At 44.1% G+C, this 20,761-nt stretch overlaps 1 protein-coding gene across 1 annotated transcript in view; it reads right to left on the bottom strand.

The window, feature by feature from the left end:
* Positions 1 to 20,761, bottom strand: part of PKD1L1 (polycystin 1 like 1, transient receptor potential channel interacting) — a 433,476-nt gene that overhangs the window by 62,668 nt on the left and 350,047 nt on the right. The window contains exon 50 of the mRNA XM_075828219.1: positions 44 to 214. Within this exon, the coding sequence (XP_075684334.1) occupies positions 44 to 214 (171 nt within the window). The remainder of the gene's footprint in view (positions 1 to 43; positions 215 to 20,761) is intronic.

Below are 20,761 nucleotides of genomic sequence, written 5' to 3'. Positions count from 1 at the left end.
ACATCTTATAACAATCATTACTTGGTTTGAATTTACATGGTACCTTTTCAAAGTTTGATGTGTTATGACTGCTCTGTCGAGAGTAAACTGTTAAGTTCTCCAAAGACAAACATGGTTCCCCAACAATGTACTTCACATCTTCACTTAATGCTTCCAAAAATAATTCAGTTTTCCCTCTTTTATGCCATGCTACAACCAGTGCAATAAGAAAAATCTGTAAAAAAAAACACAGGTGATAGTGCTTATAAAGATGAATTACCACGTTTCACATGTCATGGAAACATGAAAAACCTTAATAATGACCATTATTTATATTCTGCCAAAATATTTCGTAGCACTGTACACAAGTTCTTGTTGTCTCCTGCAGGGCTTCCATAATAATATCCTTATCTCATACGTATACACACAAGGGTCATTTGTCTACAGTAATGATTTTTGGACAGCAATTTTGTCTCTATGACATGTCAGATGTATGGATTTATATACCTCTATTACAAAATGTCATTCATTTTTTTTAGAAAACCATTTTTATTTATCATGTACACTATTAGTGCAAATATATAGAAAAGGGCTTTTGAGAGCGGCTGTATTGAAGTTCAATGCAATGCAGTCAAATTAGAATGCAAATGGAATCGTACTCACATGTGTGAGGAGAGCCAGGCACTCAGCTCCCCTCCGATCCTCATTCACTTTAAATACAACTCCCCTGGTCACTCTTTCAGTAATGCAGTAGGCAGATTAATCAACCGAAGTAAAAGGGTGATTTTTATAACATTTGTATATAAAAACAAATATAAAATGGCCAAACATTCCACACGTATCAGGGCATCCCCCTTCATTAGGAATCATTAGCTGTCATATACTAGCACGTTTAAATACCCACTTTCCCCTTATTCCCGCCTCCCCGAACCGAAAGTGATGTAGCCCGAGACACAGGGGCGTAGCTAGAGGCTCATGGGCCCCGATGCAAAAATTCTTACTGGGCCCCCCCCCCCCGCAAACTTCTCATGGCCGACGGTCCGCTTTCAGCTGCATCGCTGGGTCTCCTAAGTGACCCAACAATGCAGCACTAGCAGCCGGGGGCGTCACTAAGGCTGGGTTCACACACACTATTTACGGACGTAATTCGGGCGTTTTAGCATTGAATTACGTCCGAAAATGCGGCTCAAAAGCGTCGGCAAACATCTGCCCATTCATTTGAATGGGTCTTACGATGTTCTGTGCCGACGGTCATTTTTTTTTACGCGTCGCTGTCAAAAGGCGGCGCGTAAAAAAGTGCCTGTCACTTCTTCAGACGTAAATGCAGCCGTTTTCCATGGACTCCATGGAAAACCAGCTTCAGTTACTTCCGTAATGGACGCAGCAAAAGACGCCTGCACATGCCATTACGGCTGAAATTACGGTGCTGTTTTCTCCTGAAAACAGCACCGTAATTTCAGCCGTAACGGACGCTGCCGTGTGAACATACCCTCTGGGCTTAAAATGTCAGGGAAAATAGCCCCAATACATATGTGTCCGCCCAAAAAAAAGTGTGTATATGAGACAGCATAGCATATCTATAGCACTACGACCCTATAAACTATGGATAGGATTAGATACAGTGGCTGAGCAGACAGTATCACACATGATAGGATTAGATACAGTGGCTCAGAAGGCAGTATCACACATGATAGGATTAGATACACAGCTCAGCAGACAGTATCACACATGATAGGATTAGATACAGTGGCCCAGCAGACAGTATCACACATGATAGGATTAGATACAGTGGCTCAGCAGACAGTACCACACATGATAGGATTAGATACAGTGGCTCAGCAGACAGTACCACACATGATAGGATTAGATACAGTGGCTCAGCAGACAGTATCACACATGATAGGATTAGATACAGTGGCTCAGCAGACAGTACCACACATGATAGGATTAGATACAGTGGCTCAGCAGACAGTATCACACATGATAGGATTAGATACAGTGGCTCAGCAGACAGTACCACACATGATAGGATTAGATACAGTGGCTCAGCAGACAGTATCACACATGATAGGATTAGATACAGTGGCTCAGCAGACAGTATCACACATGATCGGATTAGATATAGGGCCCAGCAGACAGTATCATACATGATTGGATTAGATACACAGCTCAGCAGACTGTATCACACATGATAGGATTAGATACAGGGCCCAGCTCGCTGACATTGCGGCTCCAGCGCTGGACCCAGGATAGGTAAGAATAATAATTTTGCTTCTTTATGTGTTACTGATTATTTTTGTGTTTGTGTTTTTTTTACAGGTTCGGTTGTTGGACTTCGGATACGAGGACTTCAATGACGGCGTTTTTTTTATTCTCAATAAAATGGTTAATGAGGGTTGTGTTTTTTTATTTCAATAAAATATTTTTTCTATGTGCTTGTATCTTTTTAAACTTTATTATCACCGCCTTAGTAATGGCCGCTGTCTGAGTGACAACATCCATTACTAAGGCGAGGCTTAATGTTAGCCGGTGCAGAGGCCAACACTAACCCCCATTATTACCCCGGTACCCACCACCACCAGGAGTACTGGGAAGAGCCGGGTACAAACCAGTACCCGACCATCTGTAGTGACGGGCAGGCACCGGGGTGGCCGCAGGCTGGTAGTATTAGGCTGGGGAAGGCCAAAAACAGTGGCCCTTCCCACCCTTGTAATGCTGCCTGCTGCTGCTGTGTTGCATCTGGCTGGTTATGAAAATTGGGGGGGACCCGACATCGTTCTTTCCAATTATTTTTTTTTAAATGACGTGGGGTCCCCCCCATTTTCATAACCAGCCAGATACAATAAAGCAGCAGCAGGCAGCATTACCAGGATGGGAAGGGCCACTGTTTTTGTCCTTTCCCCTCCTGATAATACCAGCCTGCGGCCACCCCAGTGGCCGACCATCACTACAGATGGTCAAGTACTGGATCGTACCCGGCTCTTCCCAGCACCCCTGGTGGTGGTGGGTACCGGGGTAATAAAGGGGGTTAGTGTTAGCCTCTCCAGCAGCTAACACTAAGCCCCGCCTTAGCAATGGATGCTGTCAATCAGCCGGCGGCCATTACTAAGGCGGTAGTAATATAGTTTAAAAAAAAAACACAAAGACATAGAAAAAATATTTTATTGAAATAAAAAAAAAACCCACACAGCCCTCAATAACCATTTTATTAATAAAAAAAAAAGCTGTCATCGAAGTAGTCCTGGAATCCGCCGTAGTCCAACGACCGTACGTGTAAGAAAACACACAAAAAATGATTAGTAACACGTGTGTTAGGGTATGTGCACACACACTAATTACGTCCGGAATTGACGGACGTATTTTGGCCGCAAGTACCGGACCAAACACAGTGCAGGGAGCCGGGCTCCTAGCGTCGTACTTATGTACGATGCTAGGAGTCCCTGCTGGACAACTGTCCCGTACTGTAAACATGATTACACTACGGGACAGTTGTCCTGCAGCGAGGCAGGGACTCCTAGCATCGTACATAAGTATGATGCTAGGAGCCCGGCTCCCTGCACTGTGTTCGGTCCGGTACTTGCGGCCGAAATACGTCCGTCAATTACGGACGTAATTAGTGTCTGTGCACATACCCTAAGGCTTAGATACAGGGCCCATGTGTGATACTGTCTGTGGGACCCTGTATCTAAGCCTACCACAAGGTAGGCTTAGATACAGGGTCCAGCAGACAGTAATCTTATACAGTATAAGATTACTGTGTGCTGGGGCCCTGTATCTAAACCTACAGTGTGGTAGGCTTAGATACAGGGCCCAGCAGACAGGATCACGCATGGGCCATGTATCTAAGCCTACCATGTGATTGGCTTAGATACAGGGCCCAGCAGACAGGATCACACATGGGCCATGTATCTAAGCCTACCATGTTATTGGCTTAGATACAGGGCCCAGCAGACAGGATCACACAATCTGTGATCCTGTCTCATGGGCCCCCTAAGCCTGCTACATCGTAGGCTTAGGGGTTGTGCAGTCCCTAAACATTGATGGCCTATCCACAGGATAGGCCATCAATAGCTGATGTGTCGCCCGGGACCCGCAAATCAGCTGTTTTGAAGGGGCCGCAGCACTCGTACGAGAGCTGCTTCCCCTTCATTTCACTACTTGCGCACACTGTGAATCGCCGACACGGATTCAGTGTGACCGGAATGAAGTGACAGGAATGAAGGGGAGCAGCTCTCGTACGAGTGCTGCGGCCCCTTCAAAACAGCTGATTGGCGGGTCCCGGGAGTCGGACCCCGCCAGTCAGGGATAACCTTACCTTCCTCTTCGGCCGCGGCGGGAGTTCTGTCGTCTCGATGCTGTGCGCGGCGCATAGCGTGGTGACGTCATGCGCTGCGCACAGCGCTTGACGTCAGGACCTCCGCTGCGATCCGGAACCAGGAAGGTAAGTAAAGTATGTTACTATAGTAACAGGGGCCCGCGGCCCGAGTTACTATAGTAACTTTTTATTGATGTGGTGCGGGGGGCCGTGGGCCCCCCTGGCTTCGGGGCCCGGTCGCAATTGCGACCGCTGCGACCCCTATAGCTACGCCAGTGCCGAGACATATATCCCCCCCCCACCCCCGAAAAATATATACATTTTTACATACATATCGGACATAGCATATCTATAAGACTAAAGCTCCTATAGCTACGCCGCTGGATATAATTGGATGCATTGTCTCAGCATACAGTATCATACATGATAGGCTTAGTTACATGGCCCCAGCAGACAGTATCATGCATGATCGGCTTAGATACATGGCCCAGCAGACAGTGTTACACATGATAGACTTAGATTCATGGCCCTAGCAGTAAGCATCCTTGTACTAACGTGTTCACCGACTCCAAAAAATTAGATAGTATATCTATAGCACTACAACCCTATAGCTATGGATAGAATTAGATACAGTATCACACATGCTAGGATTAGAAAGTCCTCCATCCAGCAGCACCAGTCAAGATTATGGGTGGGTTCGCTCCCCAGGAGCTCGGTTTAGAATTAGATATAGGGCCCAGCTCGCTGACATTGCGGCTCCAGGAAAGATAAGTATAAGAATTGCTTTTCTTTTGTATGTGTTACTAATATTTTTGGTGTGTTTGTGTTTTTTTACAGGTTCGGATGTTGAACTACGTCGGATTCAGGGATTACTTCGATGACCGCTTTTTTATTCTCAATAAAATGGTTAATGAGGGTTATGTGTTTTTTTTTATTTTCAATAAAATATTTTTTCTATGTCTTTGTATTTTTTCAAACTACCGCCTTAGTAATGGCCGCTGGCTAATTGACAGTTTCCAATTCTAAGGCGGGGCTTAATGTTAGCCAGTGAAAAGGCTAGCACTAACCCCCCATTATTACTCCGGTACCCACCGCCACCTGGGACACCAGGAAGAGCTGAGTACGTTCCAGTACCCGACCATCTGTAGTGATGGTTGGGTACTTGTGCGACTGCAGGCTGGTATTATTAGGCTAGGAAAGGCCAGAAACAGTGGGTCATCTCACCCTGGTAATGCTAGGCTGCTGCTATGTTGTATCTGTCTGGTTTGTAAAAAATGGTTGGGGCCGCACGTTGTTTTCCTTTTTAAAAAAAAAACCGAGGTGGGCTCCCCCTCCTTTTTGATAACCAGCCAGATACAACATAGCAGCAGCAGCCTAGCATTACCAGGCTGGGAAGGCCCACTATTTTTGGGTGTTCCTAGTCCAATGATACCAGCCTGCGGCCGCCCCAGTACCCGGCCGTCAGTATAGATGGTCGGGTACTGGATCGCTCCCAGCTCCTCGCGGTACCCCTGGTGACGGTGGGTACCGGGGTAATATTGGGGGTTTAGAGTTAGCTTCTGCACCGGCTAACACAAAGCCCCACTTTAGTAGTGGATGCTGTCAATCAGCCAGTGGCCATTACTAAGGCGGTAGTAATGAAGTTTAAATGAAAATACAAAGACATAGAAGAAATATTTTATTGAAATAAAAAACCCACACAACCCTCATTAACCATTTTATTGAAAATAAAAAAAGCCGTCATTGAAGTAGTCCTTGAATACGAAGTAGTCCAACAAATTAACCTGTAAAAAAACACAAACACAAAAAAAACATTAGTAACACAGCTGGTAAGCTTAGATACAGGGCCCATGTGTGATACTGTCTATTAAACAATGTATCTAAGCCTACGACAAGGTAGGCTTAGATACAGGGCCCCAGCAGACCGCAATATTATACTGTATAAGATTACTGTCTGCTGGGGCCCTGTATCTAAGCCTACTATGTAGTAGGCTTAGATACAGGGCCCATCAGACAGGATCACACATGGGCCATGTATCTAAGCCTACCATGTGGTAGGCTTAGATATAGGGCCCAATAAACAGCAATCCTATGCAGTATAATATTACTGCTGGGGGCCTCTATCTAAGCCTACAATGTGGTAGGCTTAGATACAGGGTCAATCAGACAGCATCATACATGGCCATGTATCTAAGCCTACTATGTGGTAGGCTTAGATACACAGCCCATGTGTGATACTGTCTGTTGGACCCTGTATCTAAGCCTACTACATGTTAGGCTTAGATACAGGACCCCAGCAGGCAGTAATCTTACACTTACCCTCCTCTTCGGCTCTGGGTGCAGCAGGTGTCCCGACACCATCCAGTGTCGTGACGTCAAGTGGGGCGCACAACGTCGTAACATCATGATGTGAGAATACCTCAGAACTTCCGCTGTGCTCGGGAAGGAGGGGAAGTGTAGTGTTATTACTATAGCAACAGGGGCCCGTGTATTTAATGACATAGGCCCTAGTTACTTTAGTAAATTTTTATAAATGCTGTGCGGGTGTCCATGGCGCAGTCGCAATTGCAACTGCTGTGACCCCTTTAGCTACACCATGGAATGTGGCAGTCACCTGGGGATCCGGGGCACCGGGAGAAAGATCCGGGCTTGGGACGCGGAGGCATGGTGCTAGAGACGCCCCTGGCATCCTCTAAGAATCTAGCCAAGAAAACCTAGACATGTTGGGTTTGCATAACTTTCTCATCTGTTCTTTTAGATTTGGTGAATTGTTACAATCTACCCACACAAGAACTTTCCAAAATATGATATTTTTTTATGTTGTTTTAGACAAAATGTGTATTTTGAAACCAAACTGCAGCAAAATCATTAGATAAACAGTTTTTAATGAGGTAGGATGTGTAGTTTAAAATATATATATTATAGAGGATGGGATTAATAGCACTATTTCTATTTTTGCAGATGACACCAAGCTATGTAATATAGTTCAGTCTATGGAAGATGTTCATGAATTGCAAGCGGATTTAAACAAACTAAATGTTTGGGCATCCACTTGGCAGATGAAGTTTAATGTAGATAAATGTAAAGTTATGCATCTGGGTACGAACAACCTGCATGCATCATATGTCCTAGGGGGAGCTACACTGGGGGAGTCACTTGTTGAGAAGGATCTGGGTGTACTTGTAAATCATAAACTAAATAACAGCATGCAGTGTCAATCAGCTGCTTCAAAGGCCAGCAGGATATTGTCGTGTATTAAAAGAGGCATGGACTCGCGGGACAGGGATGTAATATTGCCACTTTACAAAGCATTAGTGAGGCCTCATCTAGAATATGCAGTTCAGTTCTGGGCTCCAGTTCATAGAAAGGATTCCCTGGAGTTGGAAAAAATACAAAGAAGAGCAATGAAGCTAATTAGGGGCATGGAGAATTTAAGTTATGAGGAAAGATTAAAAGAATTAAACCTATTTAGCCTTGAAAAAAGACGACTAAGGGGGACATGATTAATTTATATAAATATATTAATGGCACATACAAAAAATATGGTGAAATCCTGTTCCATGTAAAACCCCCTCAAAAAAAAGGGGGCACTCCCTCCGTCTGGAGAAAAAAAGGTTCAACCTGCAGAGGCGACAAGCCTTCTTTACTGTGAGAACTGTGAATCTATGGAATAGCCTACCACAGGAGCTGGTCACAGCAGGGACAGTAGATGGCTTTAAAAAAGGCTTAGATGATTTCCTAGAACAAAAAAGTATTAGCTCCTATGTGTAGAAATTTTTTACTTCCCTTTTCCCGTCCCTTGGTTGAACTTGAGGGACATGTGTCTTTTTTCAGCCGTACTAACTATGTAACTATATAGATTAACTGTTTTGGGCCTTACAATCTATACATTTTTGAAAATTTTAACGCCTTCCCGCTCCATGACATACTATTATGTCATGCTGAGCGCATCGTTCACGCTCAGGGAACTAATAGTACGTCATGGGAATAACCACCAGTGGGACAAAAAAATAAAATAACCCTAGTGGGACAAATTTTTTTTAAAAAAAAGTTGTATAAAAATAAACAAATAAAAGTTTTAAAGTAATAAAAGTAAAAATTGCAATTTTTGCCTTATGAAATCCTTTATTATTAAATTAATTAATTAAAAAATACAAAAAACTACACATAATTAGTATCGCCACTTCCGTAACGGCCTTAACTATATAAGTATTTTGTTTAGTTATCCCATGTGGTAAACAGCGTAAAAAAATAATAATAATAAACCATACCAGAATCGCTATTTTTTGGTCACTTCACCTCCCAAAAAATTTAATAAAAAGAGATTAAAAACTCAGATGTACCCAAAAACAGTACCAATCAAAACTCCAAAAAACAAGCCTTCACACAGCTTTCTTGATGGAAAATTAAGAGTTATGGCTCTTAGAATATGGCAACACAAAAATGTAATGATTTGTTTAGAAAAGTATTTTATTGTGCAACCGCCATAAAACACTATATACATTTCTTATCGCCGTAATCGTATTGACCCGCACAAATAAAATGAATATGTCATTTATAGCGCACAGTGAAAAAAAATGAATAAAGAACAGCAGTACCTCAAATGGGTACTAATGAAAACGACAGATCGTCCCGCAAAAAATGAGCTCTCACACAGCTCAGTGGAAAAAATAAAAAAGTTCTGGCTCTCCGAATATGGCGACACAAAAAGGTGCAGAATGTGTTCCAAAAGGGAATAATATTGGGCACCATTGGTCAGTGCGACACTGGCCACATATCTACGGATTATTATTTATTTACCCCATTATTATACCCTCTTATTATGCCCTGATGTTCTTCACACAGCTTACATATGCCCCCACATTATAAACTGAAATACCCAAACAGAACAACTGGCAAGCTTAATCTGTGCTCCAAAAGCCAAATAATGCTCCAACCCTTCTGAACCTTACAGCGTGCCCTAACAGCAGTTTACATCCACATATATGTTATTCCCATACCCGGGAGAACCCACTTAACAGTTTGAGAGATATTTGTCTTCAGTGGTACAAGCTGGGCACTACAAATTGTGCACTAAAATGGCATATCAGTGGAAAATCCACTGCGCATTATTTTCTAGTAAAAAACACTTTTTGGGTCAAAATACTGACTGCATCCCTTAACAAATGCCTTAAGGGTTGTAGTTTGTAAAACAGGGTCACTTATTGTGGGTTTTGTTTTACAATTTGACCTCCGAGCCCTGCAATTGTCGGCCAATGCTATGAAAATCACCGAAACAGGCTTCAAATGCACATGGTGCTTTTTCAATCCTGAGCTCTGGCGTATGTCCAGGAAAATGATAAATGTCTTTAGAGATATAGTTTACAAAATGGGGACACTTTTGTGGTGTTGCCACTGGACTCTGGTACCTCAGGGGCTTTGAAAATGCAACATGGTGCCAGAACAGCAATCCAGCTAAATCTGCGTTCCAAAAGCCAAATGGCACTCCTTCCCTTCTGAGCCCTGCCAAGTGCTCAAATGGCAGTTTAGAGACACATATGGGATATTACCACACTCGTAAGATATTGAGTAACAAATTGTGTGGTGTTGTTCTTTTTTTATCCCTTGTAAAATGGAAAAATTGGAAGCTAAAACGACATATTTTTGGAAAACATTACATTTTTAATTTTCACTGCCTAATTCTAATAAAATGAATGAAAAACCTTTTGGGTGAAAATGCTCACTACACCGCTAAATTAATTCCTCAAATGGTGTCGTTTCCAAAATGGAGTCACATTTAAGGGTTTCCCCTGTACTGGTACCTCAGAAGCTCAGCAACCTGGAGCCCAGAGACCAATCCAGCAAAATCTACATGCCAAATATCGCTCCTGCCTTCCTAAGCCCTGCCATTTGTCCAACCAGCGGTTTATGGCCACATATGGGGTATTGCCGTACTCGGGAGTAATTAAATTACAAATTTTAGGGTGCTTTTTCTCCTCCTTTTTATCTCTTGTAAAAATAAAAAAATTAAACATTTTAGTGGAAAAAATGTTGATATTCATTTTCACAGCCTAATTCCAATAAATTCTGCAAAAGACCTGTAGGGTCTAAATGCTGACTATACCCTTAGATAGATACCTTAAGGGGTGTAGTTTCCCAAATAAGGTCACTTTTGGGGTTTCCACAGTTTTTGTCCCTCAGGGGCTTTGCAAATGTGACATGGCACCCGAAAACCATTCCAGCTAAATTTGAGCTCCAAAAGCCAAATAGTGCTCCTTCCCTTCTGAGCCCTGCCGTGTGTCCAAACAGCAGTTTATTACCACATATGTGGCATTGCCGTACTCAGGAGAAATTGCTTTTCAAATGATGGGGTATTTTTTCTCCTTTATGCCTTGTAAAAATGTAAAATTTCTAAATTTTATTGGAAAAAATGTCGATTCTCATTTTTACCACCTAATACCACTAAGTTCAGCAAAACACCTGTAGGGTTAAAATGCTCACTATAGCCCTCTATAAATTATTTTTTTGGGGGGGGGGGTGTAGTTTGCTAAATGGGGCGTTTTTGGGGATATTTCCTGTTTTGGCACCCCAATACCACTTCAAACCTGACATGGTGCCTAAAATATATTCTAATAAAAAGGAGGCCCCAAAATCCACTAGGTGCTCCTTTACTTCTGAGGCCTGTGTTTTAATTCATTAGCACACTAGGGCAACGTGTGGGATATTTCTAAAAACTGAAGAATCTGGGCAATAAATATTGAGTTGCATTTTTCTGGTAAAACCTTCTGGGTTATAGATAGAAATAAAATAGAAGGGATTTTATGCTAAAAAAAATAAAATAGAATTTGTAAATTTCACCTCCACTTTGCTTGAATCCCTGTGAAATGCCTAAAGGGTTAAGAAACCTTCTAAATGCTGTTTTGAATACTATCAGGGGTGCAGTTTTTTTTCATAGGGGTTTCTAATATATAGAGCTCTTAAAGCGTTTTTGAAAAATATGACCCTCTTTTCAATACATAGTTTGCATAGGTGCTTTAATTATTGCCAGTTATGTGAAAATTGTTTGATTCTCTTTGTCATTTATGAAATCATAACTTGTGACTTGATAACAATCTCAGTTCATAAGAGGTACGTATAAAAAGCTGAATTTCTCTCTCTATATATAAATGTAAGAAGTTTAGTGAAATCTGTTTGCCAAAATTATCTCTGAACTGATGCACAGCAAAATAGTATAATTTGTCCCACCACCTCTGTAACTTCATCACCCAGTGAGGGTGAAAGGCTTAAGTATTATTATTTTTTTTTAAGTCATAGGCACAGTAAATCTGTGCAGGTACTAAACTGCATGGACCTTCTAGCCACGCCCCCTCCTATGTACACAGGGCCGCCATCAGGAATTTCGGGGCCCCATACAGCTACATTTTCTGGGCCCCCCTACCGTGGCACCGCCTGTTAACGGTACTCCATCCAGCACTATATCATGCTACCCAGGGCCACCATCAGGGGGGTATTAGGGGTACTGATGTGAGGGGCCAGGTCAAACCTAATTGAAAGGGGGGCCCGGCAACTGCCGCGACTTGCCTTTGGTAGAAAAAAAACAGGCCCCTGCAATGGGGCCCGTTTTTTTCACCAAAAGAATGTTGTGAGCTGCCGGGCCCCCCTCTCGTCATGGGGGCCGTCAAACACCGCCCGCGCGACCGATCGCGCGCACCCGCAAACTCCCGATCGCGCGCAACCCCCAAACTCCCGCGCGCGCCCGCAAACTCCCCCGCGCGCACCCGCAAAATGCATTTTCTGCCTCCCATTGATTTCGATGGGAGGTCAGAGGCGGAACCGCGGCAAGAAAGGACGTGCTGATTTTACTTTTTTCCGCAACTGGCTCCCATTGATTTCAGATTAAATCAATGGGAGGCGGTTTTGGAAGTTGTTTGGTGCTGATTCTGACGCAGTGTCCGAGTCAATATCAAGGCCCAAAAACTCTGTGAACTGGGCCTTATTGTTAGGGCTTATTCAGACGAACGTCTAATACATCCGTGCAACGCGTGTGATTTTCACGCGCCTCGCACGGAACTATGTTACTCTATGGGGCCGTGCAGACTGTCAGTGATTTTCACGCAGCGTGTGTCCGCTGCGTAAAACTCACGACATGTCCTATATTTGTGCATTGTTCGCGCATCACGCACCCATTGAAGTCAATGGGTGCGTGAAAATCACGCCCAGCACTTCCGCAGCAGTATAAACTATGAATGAAAACAGAAAAGCACCACGTGCTACAAACATACAAACAGAGTGTCATAATGATGGCGGCTGCGTGAAAATCACGCAGCCACGCATCATATGCTGCTGACACACGGAGCTGTTATGGACCTTTTGCATGCGCAAAATGCCACGTATTTTGCACGCGCAAAACGCACACGCTTGTGTAAATCCGGCCTTAGGGTAGGAACACACTAGGCATGAACACTGCAGATTTTATGCAACACATTTTATTGCGGAAAATCCGCAGCGTATTACAGTCGCAGCAGAGTGGATGAGATTTGAACATATCTCATTCACACGCTGCAAAAAAAAAAATTGACCTGCAGTGTGGCTTTTTAAGCCGCAGCATGTCAATTTATTCTGTGGAATCGCTGCTCCTCTGTTGCGGAAATGCTGCGGTTCTGCCGCAAAAATCACAAATGAGAAAAAAAAAGGTACTTTTTTAAATTGATAAAGTTTAGACTTCAATGGGTGCGTGATGCGCGAACAATGCACAAATATAGGACATGTCGTGAGTTTTACGCAGCGGACACACGCTGCGTGAAAATCACTGACAGTCTGCACGGCCACATAGAGTAACATAGGTCCGTGCGAGGCGCGTGAAAATCACACGCGTTGCACGGATGTATAACACGTTCGTCTGAATAAGCCCTAACAATAAGGCCCAGTTCACAGAGTTTTTGGGCCTTGATATTGACTCGGACACTGAGTCTGAATCAGCACCAAAAAACTTCCAAAACCGCCTCCCATTGATTTAATCTGAAATCAGTGGAGGCAGTCGCGGAAAAAAGGAAAAGCAGCACGTCCTTTCTTGCCGCGGTTCCGCCTCTGACCTCCCATCTAAATCAATGGGAGGCAGAAAATGCATTTTTCGCTGCGTTTTTTGTCTGCTGTCGTCAATCGCCGCGGGCAAAAAACGCAGCAAAAAACGCGGCAAGATAGTGTCGGCAGGTCAAAATCTGCCTCAAAATTCTTTAAGGAATTTTGAGGCAGATTTTTTTCTGCCTGCAAAATACTCTGTGTGAACAGGGCCATACTTAAACAGCACTTTGAGACACTTTACTCAATGTGTCAGAAGAGCTGCTGGCTCCCACTCCAGTCCTCGTCAGGCGATGTCTTCCAGGCGATGTCTTCAGTCCAGACGTCCAGTCCTTCACCTCCAGCCAGGCTCCAGGTAAGTTGTGTCCATGTGTGTCCGCGGCTTCTGGGCTTTCGCGGGTGCGCGGGTGGTCTCGAGTGCGGGCGTTCGTGGGTGCGCGCTCTCGAGTGCGCACGCGCAGGAGTTTACTTGTGCGCGCGGGCGGGCGGTTTGACGGCCCCCATGACGAGAGGGGGGGCCCGCAGCTCACAACATTCTTTTGGCGAAAAAAAAGTTTTTTTCTACCAAAGGCAAGTCGCGGCAGTTGCCGGGCCCCCCTTTCAATTAGGTTTGGCCGGGACCCTCACACCAGTACCCCTAATACACCCCTGATGGCGGCCCTGTATGTACAGAGCAAGAAGAGCAGATTCAACACCATTAACCCCTGCGTCTCCACATCTCTGATGTCTGGTGAGTTCAGGGGAGAGTGAGAGCACTATAGCTGCCAATATCTTGTATTTCTGTGTCTGACATTGTTGTGGGGCACTGTGGCTGGCATTGGAGCACTGTGGCTGGCATTGTATTGAGGCACTGACTGGCATTGTTATGGGGCACTGTGGCTGGCAGTGTATTGAGGCACTGTGGCTGGCATTGTATTGGGGCACTTTGTACCTTGGTACCTTATTGTCTCAATAATACCCAGTTGTACAGTTAAAGGCAAAACTTATTTTTTCTCCTCTATCATGCTACCATTTATGGTTGTGTATTATGGTCAAGTGCGTCTTATAGTCTGAAAAATACGGTATATCAAAGCTTATTGACCAAGAGGTCGTACATCAGACGGAAAACCAGTGAAAACCATGATCATTATATCTATATAAGAAAATAGATTAAAATATACACTACCGTTCAAAAGTTTGGGGTCACCCAGGCAATTTTGTGTTTTCCATGAAAACTCACACTTATATTTATCAAATGAGTTGCAAAATGACTAGAAAATATAGTCAAGACGTTGACAAGGTTAGAAATAATCATTTTTATTTCAAATAATAATTTTCTCCTTCAAACTTTGCTTTCGTCAAAGAATGCTCCATTTGCAGCAATTACAGCATTGCAGACCTTTGGCATTCTAGCTGTTAATTTGCTGAGGTAATCGGGAGAAATTTCACCCCATGCTTCCAGAAGGCCCTCCCACAAGTTGGATTGGCTTGATGGGCACTTCTTGCGTACCATACGGTCAAGCTGCTCCCACAACAGCTCTATGGGGTTGAGATCTGGTGACTGCGCTGGCCACTCCATTACAGATAGAATACCAGCTGCCTGCTTCTTCCCTAAATAGTTCTTGCATAATTTGGAGGTGTGCTTTGGGTCATTGTCCTGTTGTAGGATGAAATTGGCTCCAATCAAGCGCTGTCCACAGGGTATGGCATGGCGTTGCAAAATGGAGTGATAGCCTTCCTTATTCAAAATCCATTTTAGCTTGTACAAATCTCCCACTTTACCAGCACCAAAGCAACCCCAGACCATCACATTACCTCCACCATGCTTGATAGATGGCGTCAGGCACTCTTCCAGCATCTTTTCAGTTGTTCTGTGTCTCTCGAATGTTCTTCTGTGTGATCCAAACACCTCAAACTTCGATTCGTCTGTCCATAACACTTTTTTCCAATCTTTCTCTGTCCAATGTCTGTGTGCTTTTGCCCATATTAATCTTTTCCTTTTATTAGCCAGTCTCAGATATGGCTTTTTCTTTACCACTCTGCCCTGAAGGCCAGCATCCCGGAGTCGCCTCTTCACTGTAGACGTTGACACTGGCGTTTTGCGGGTACTATTTAATGAAGCTGCCAGTTGAGGACCTGTGAGGCGTCTATTTCTCAAACTAGAGACTCTAATGTACTTGTCTTTATGCTCAGTTGTGCAGCGGGGCCTCCCACTTCTCTTTCTACTCTGGTTAGAGCCTGTTTGTGCTGTCCTCTGAAGGGAGTAGTACACACCGTTGTAGGAAATCTTCAGTTTCTTGGCAATTTCTCGCATGGAATAGCCTTCATTTCTAAGAACAAGAACAGACTGTCGAGTTTCACATGAAAGCTCTCTTTTTCTAGCCATTTTGAGAGTTTAATCGAACCCACAAATGTAATGCTCCAGATTCTCAACTAGCTCAAAGGAAGGTCCGTTTTATAGCTCCTCTAAACAGCAAAACTGATTACAGAGGTGCTAACATAATTGCACAAGGGTTTTCATGTGTTTTCTAATCATCCATTAGCCTTCTAACACATTTAGCAAACACAATATACCATTAGAACACTGGAGTGATGGTTGCTGGAAATGGGCCTCTATACACCTATGTAGATATTGCATTAAAAACCAGACGTTTGCAGCTAGAATAGTCATTTAGCACATTAACAATGTATAGAGTGTATTTCTGATTAATTTAATGTTATCTTCATTGAAAAAAACTGTGCTTTTCTTTCAAAAATAAGGAAATTTCTAAGTGACCCTAAACTTTTTGAACGGTAGTGTACATATGCATAAAAATTAATAACAAAGTAATATTGTTTGTGTGTATATATATATATATATATATCTATATAGATATATATATATATCTATATAGATATATCTATATATATATAGATATATATATATAGATATATCTATATATATATATATATATATATACACACACATTAATAACTAAGAGATATCATATAAATATGAATATATACTAATATGGAATGAATGTAGAAAAGAGGGGAGAAATGATTTACACATTCTAAAAAAAGATGGAGGACTGATATACCTATACTAAAAACATTATCTGAGCAGAAAATATTCATTTATCCAATTATACTTATACTAAAAGCTTTACATGCACTAAAAGCATGCATGTATCAGAAGAGTAGTACATATATTGTGTGTACAACAATATTTACAATTTAAGGCTTAATGGAAGGATATTAGAACCACAATTGTTAGATGACCAGTAATTAGAGATGAGCGAACCGGGACAACCGAACCCGGTTTCGGTCCGAACATCGGGAAAAGTTCGGTTCGCAGCGAATCCGAACTTCACCAGGTTCGGCCGAACCCGTTTTGACCGAACCCGGTCAAAAATATTATACAAATCGGCAGCCACTTGTCTCTATCAATCACTGATAGAGAAAAGAGGCTGCTGATTAAAAATAAAATAAAAAGCATTTCATACGTACCCGGTTGTTGTCTTGGTGACAAGTCCCTCTTCTTCCTCCAGTCCGACCTTCTTTTCTGACGCGGCAGCCTGTGATTGGCTGCAGAGGCCTCTGCAGCCTGTGATTGGCTGCAGAGGCCGCGGCAACCTGTGATTGGCTGCAGAGGCCGCGGCAGCCTGTGATTGGCTGCAGCGGTCACATGGGCTGTAACGTCATCCAGGAATGTCGGGCCGGATGTCGAGAGGGACGCGTCACCAAGGCAATGGCCGGGAGACCGGACTGGAGGAAGCAGAAAGTTCTCGGTAAGTATGAACGTCTTTATTTTTTTACAGGTTACTCTATATTCTGATCGGAATTCACTGTCCAGGGTGCTGAAACAGTTACTGCCGATCAGTTAACTCTTTCAGCACCCTGGACAGTGACTATTTACGGACGTCGCCTAGCAACGCTGCCGTAATGACGGGTGCACACATGTAGCTACCCGTCATTACGGGGCCTCATGCACACGACCGTAAAAACACCCGTTATTACGGGTCGTAATTACGACCCGAAATAGCGGACCCATAAACTTCTGTTAGCCACGGGTACCTTCCCATTTTCTCACGGGAAGGTGCCCGTGCCGTTAAAAATATAGAACATGTTCTATTTTTTTATTTTACGGGCCGTGCTCCTATACTTTATAATGGGAGCACGGCTCGGAAAAACGACCGGTTGCCCGTGGCCGGCCGTGCTCATCTCCTGAAATACTCTGTGCTGCCTTAAACTCTGTGGACAGGTCAGGATCCTGTTTCTTTTAAATGCTGCTGGGGAACCTGCTCGAGCCACTATATAAGGCTGCACTACAGTGCAGCATTTAAAAGGAACAGGATCCTGACCTGTCCAGAGTTTAAGGCAGCACAGAGTATTTCAGGAGATGAGCGTGTAGATTCAGTGCTGCTGTGAACTCTGCTCTTACCATTACGTAGCTCTCAGTCTGTTACCTCTCCTCCACTCCTGTCCTCAATAACACCTTCACATGATTGGCAAGTCACCACGTAATGGTAAGAGCAGAGTTCACAGCAGCACAGAGTATTTCAGGAGATGAGCGTGCAGATCTTGTGCGGGGTGGTGACTTGCCAATCATGTGAAGGTGTTATTGAGGACAGGAGTGGAGGAGAGGTAACAGACTGAGAGCTACGTAATGGTAACAGCAGAGTTCACAGCAGCACAGAATCTGTACGCTCCTCTCCTGAAATACTCTGTGCTGCTGTGAACTCTGCTCTTACCATTACGTAGCTCAGGCTGTTACCTCTCCTCCACTCCTGTCCTCAATAACACCTTCACATGATTGGCAAGTCACCACCCCGCACAAAATCCGCACGCTCATCTCCTGAAATACTCTGTGCTGCTGTGAACTCTGCTCTTACCATTACGTGGTGACTTGCCAATCATGTGAAGGTGTTATTGAGGACAGGAGTGGAGGAGAGGTAACAGACTGAGAGCTACGTAATGGTAAGAGCAGAGTTCACAGCAGCACTGAATCTGCACGCTCATCTCCTGAAATACTCTTTGCTGCCTTAAACTCTGTGGACAGGTCAGGATCCTGTTTCTTTTAAATGCTGCACTGTAGCGCAGCCTTATATAGTGGATCGAGCGGGTTCCCCAGCAGCATTTAAAAGAAACAGGATCCTGACCTGTCCACAGGTAGCACAGAGTATTTCAGGAGAGGAGCGTGTGATTGGCTGCAGAGGACGCTGCAGCCTGTGATTGGCTGCAGAGGCGGTCACGTGGGATGAAGTGTCATCCCTGGAGGCCGGCCTTCTGACGTCATCCTGACGTGCGTGACCGCCACTACAGCCTGTGATTGGCTGCAGCGGCGACATGGATGAAACGTCATCGCTGGAGGCCGGACAGGAGGAATGTAAGTATGAACGTATTTTTTTTTATTTTTTATTACATTAAAATTTTATTTTCCGTGCGCCGAGCATGGTACTGTCAAGGTTGCTGAAAGAGGTAGTGCAGCCCATTAACTCTTTCAGCACCCTGGACAGTACCATGCTCGGCGCACGGAAATTACAGGTTCGGTCAGAACTAGTTTGGTCCGAATCGAACTTTTTCGTGAAATTCGGCGAACTGGCCGAACCGAACTTTTCATAAGTTCGCTCATCTCTACCAGTAATAGGCTTGATGTACCACTGAGAATATATATAAAAAGCACTATTAAAACAATAATATTTAATGGAAATATTTTCCTAGACTACAGTTGTTAATGAATGGTAATTAGGAGCAGATTGTCTGATGGTCTGAATCTGACACGGGAATTTATATTCAAAGGGAGCAATCAATAATTTTATTAAGACCACTGGTCTGTAGACAAGATAATGTGTAGATCCTGACGTTTTCTCTTTGTTTTAGCTCCTGAAACCTATTTGCGACAGGGCTTTCAATCTGCTCTATGGGGGGTAATTGAGAAACAATTGAAAATGCCACTGTGGAAAGCCACACAATGCCCCGATACACTATGCTTGAGAAAAGCTTGTTACAGTTTGATCTCTGTTTTTGGTTATCCTATTTCATCCATATTGTATATTACATTGGCATTGCAATACATGGATGACATATACAGAATCACAGTTCATGAAGGACTTAAAGAGGCTCTGTCACCAGATTTTGCAACCCCTATCTGCTATTGCAGCAGATAGGCGCTGCAATGTAGATTACAGTAACGTTTTTATTTTTTAAAAACGAGCATTTTTGGCCAAGTTATGACCATTTTTGTAGTTATGCAAATGAGGCTTGCAAAAGTCCAAGTGGGTGTGTTTAAGGCCTCATTTACACGAACGTAATATACGCGCGTGCGACGCGCGTGCTTTGCACGCATGTCGTACGCACCTATATTAGTCAATGGAGCAGTTTAGACGATGCGTGAATTGCGCTCAGCGCGTGTGCGCAGAAAAAAACTCACGACATGTTCTATAATCGTGCGTTTTTCGCGCACTCACGCACCCATTGAAGTCAATGGGTGCGTGAAAACCACGCATGCCGCACGGAAGCACTTCCGTGCGAACTGCGTGATTCGCGCAAGAGCTGTCAAACTCCTGAATGTAAACAGAAAAGCACCACGTGCTTTTCTGTTTACAAACATCCAAACGGAGTGTCAAATTCGAGATGAGCGCACCGAACTTCACCGGGTTCGGCCAAACTCGTTTTGACCGAAACCGGTAAAAAATGTTCGGGTACGCGACGTCAGGAGACAGTCACTGTCCACGGTGCTGAAAGCGTTAAACTGGTTCAGCACCATGGACAGTGACTTCCGCTCCGAAAATCCATGAACCTGTAAAAAAAAAAAGACGTTCTGACTTACCGATAACTCCGGTCCGACCTCCCGTGATGACAGTTAAGTCCAAGTGACAGCTGCAGCCAATCACAGGCCAAGCACAGGCTGCAGCCAATCACAGGCTGCAGCGGTCTCATGGACTGCGGCGTCATCCTGGGAGGTGGGGCCGGATGACAAGAGTGGGACGCGTCACCAAGGCAACGGCCGGGAGCCCGGACTGGGGGAAGCAGGAAGTTCTTGGTAAGTATGAAAGTCTTTTTTTATTCACAGGTTGGTGTATATTGTGTTCGGCATTCACTGTCGAGGGTGCTGAAAGAGTTACTGCCGATCAGTTAGCTCTTTCAGCTCCTTGGACAGTGACGGCCGTCGACTAGCCTCATCTCTATGATGGCGGCTGCGCGAAAATCACGCAGCCGCGCATCATACACGGATGACACACGGAGCTGCCAAGTGCCTTTTGCGCGCGCAAAACGCAGCGTTTTTTGCGCGCGCAAAACGCACACGCTCGTGTAAATCAGGCCTAAAAGTAAAAGTACAACTGGGCGTGTATTATGTGCGTACATCGGGGCGTTTTTAATACTTTTACTAGCTGGCCGTTCTGATGAGAAGTATCATCCACTTCTCTTCAGAACGCCCAGCTTCTGGCA

The sequence above is a fragment of the Rhinoderma darwinii genome, chromosome 5 (genome assembly GCF_050947455.1).
Source record: "Rhinoderma darwinii isolate aRhiDar2 chromosome 5, aRhiDar2.hap1, whole genome shotgun sequence".
Classification (NCBI taxonomy): Eukaryota; Metazoa; Chordata; class Amphibia; order Anura; family Rhinodermatidae; genus Rhinoderma; species Rhinoderma darwinii.
Note: the sequence above shows the minus strand (reverse complement) of the source record. Positions and strands in the feature narration are given on the sequence as shown.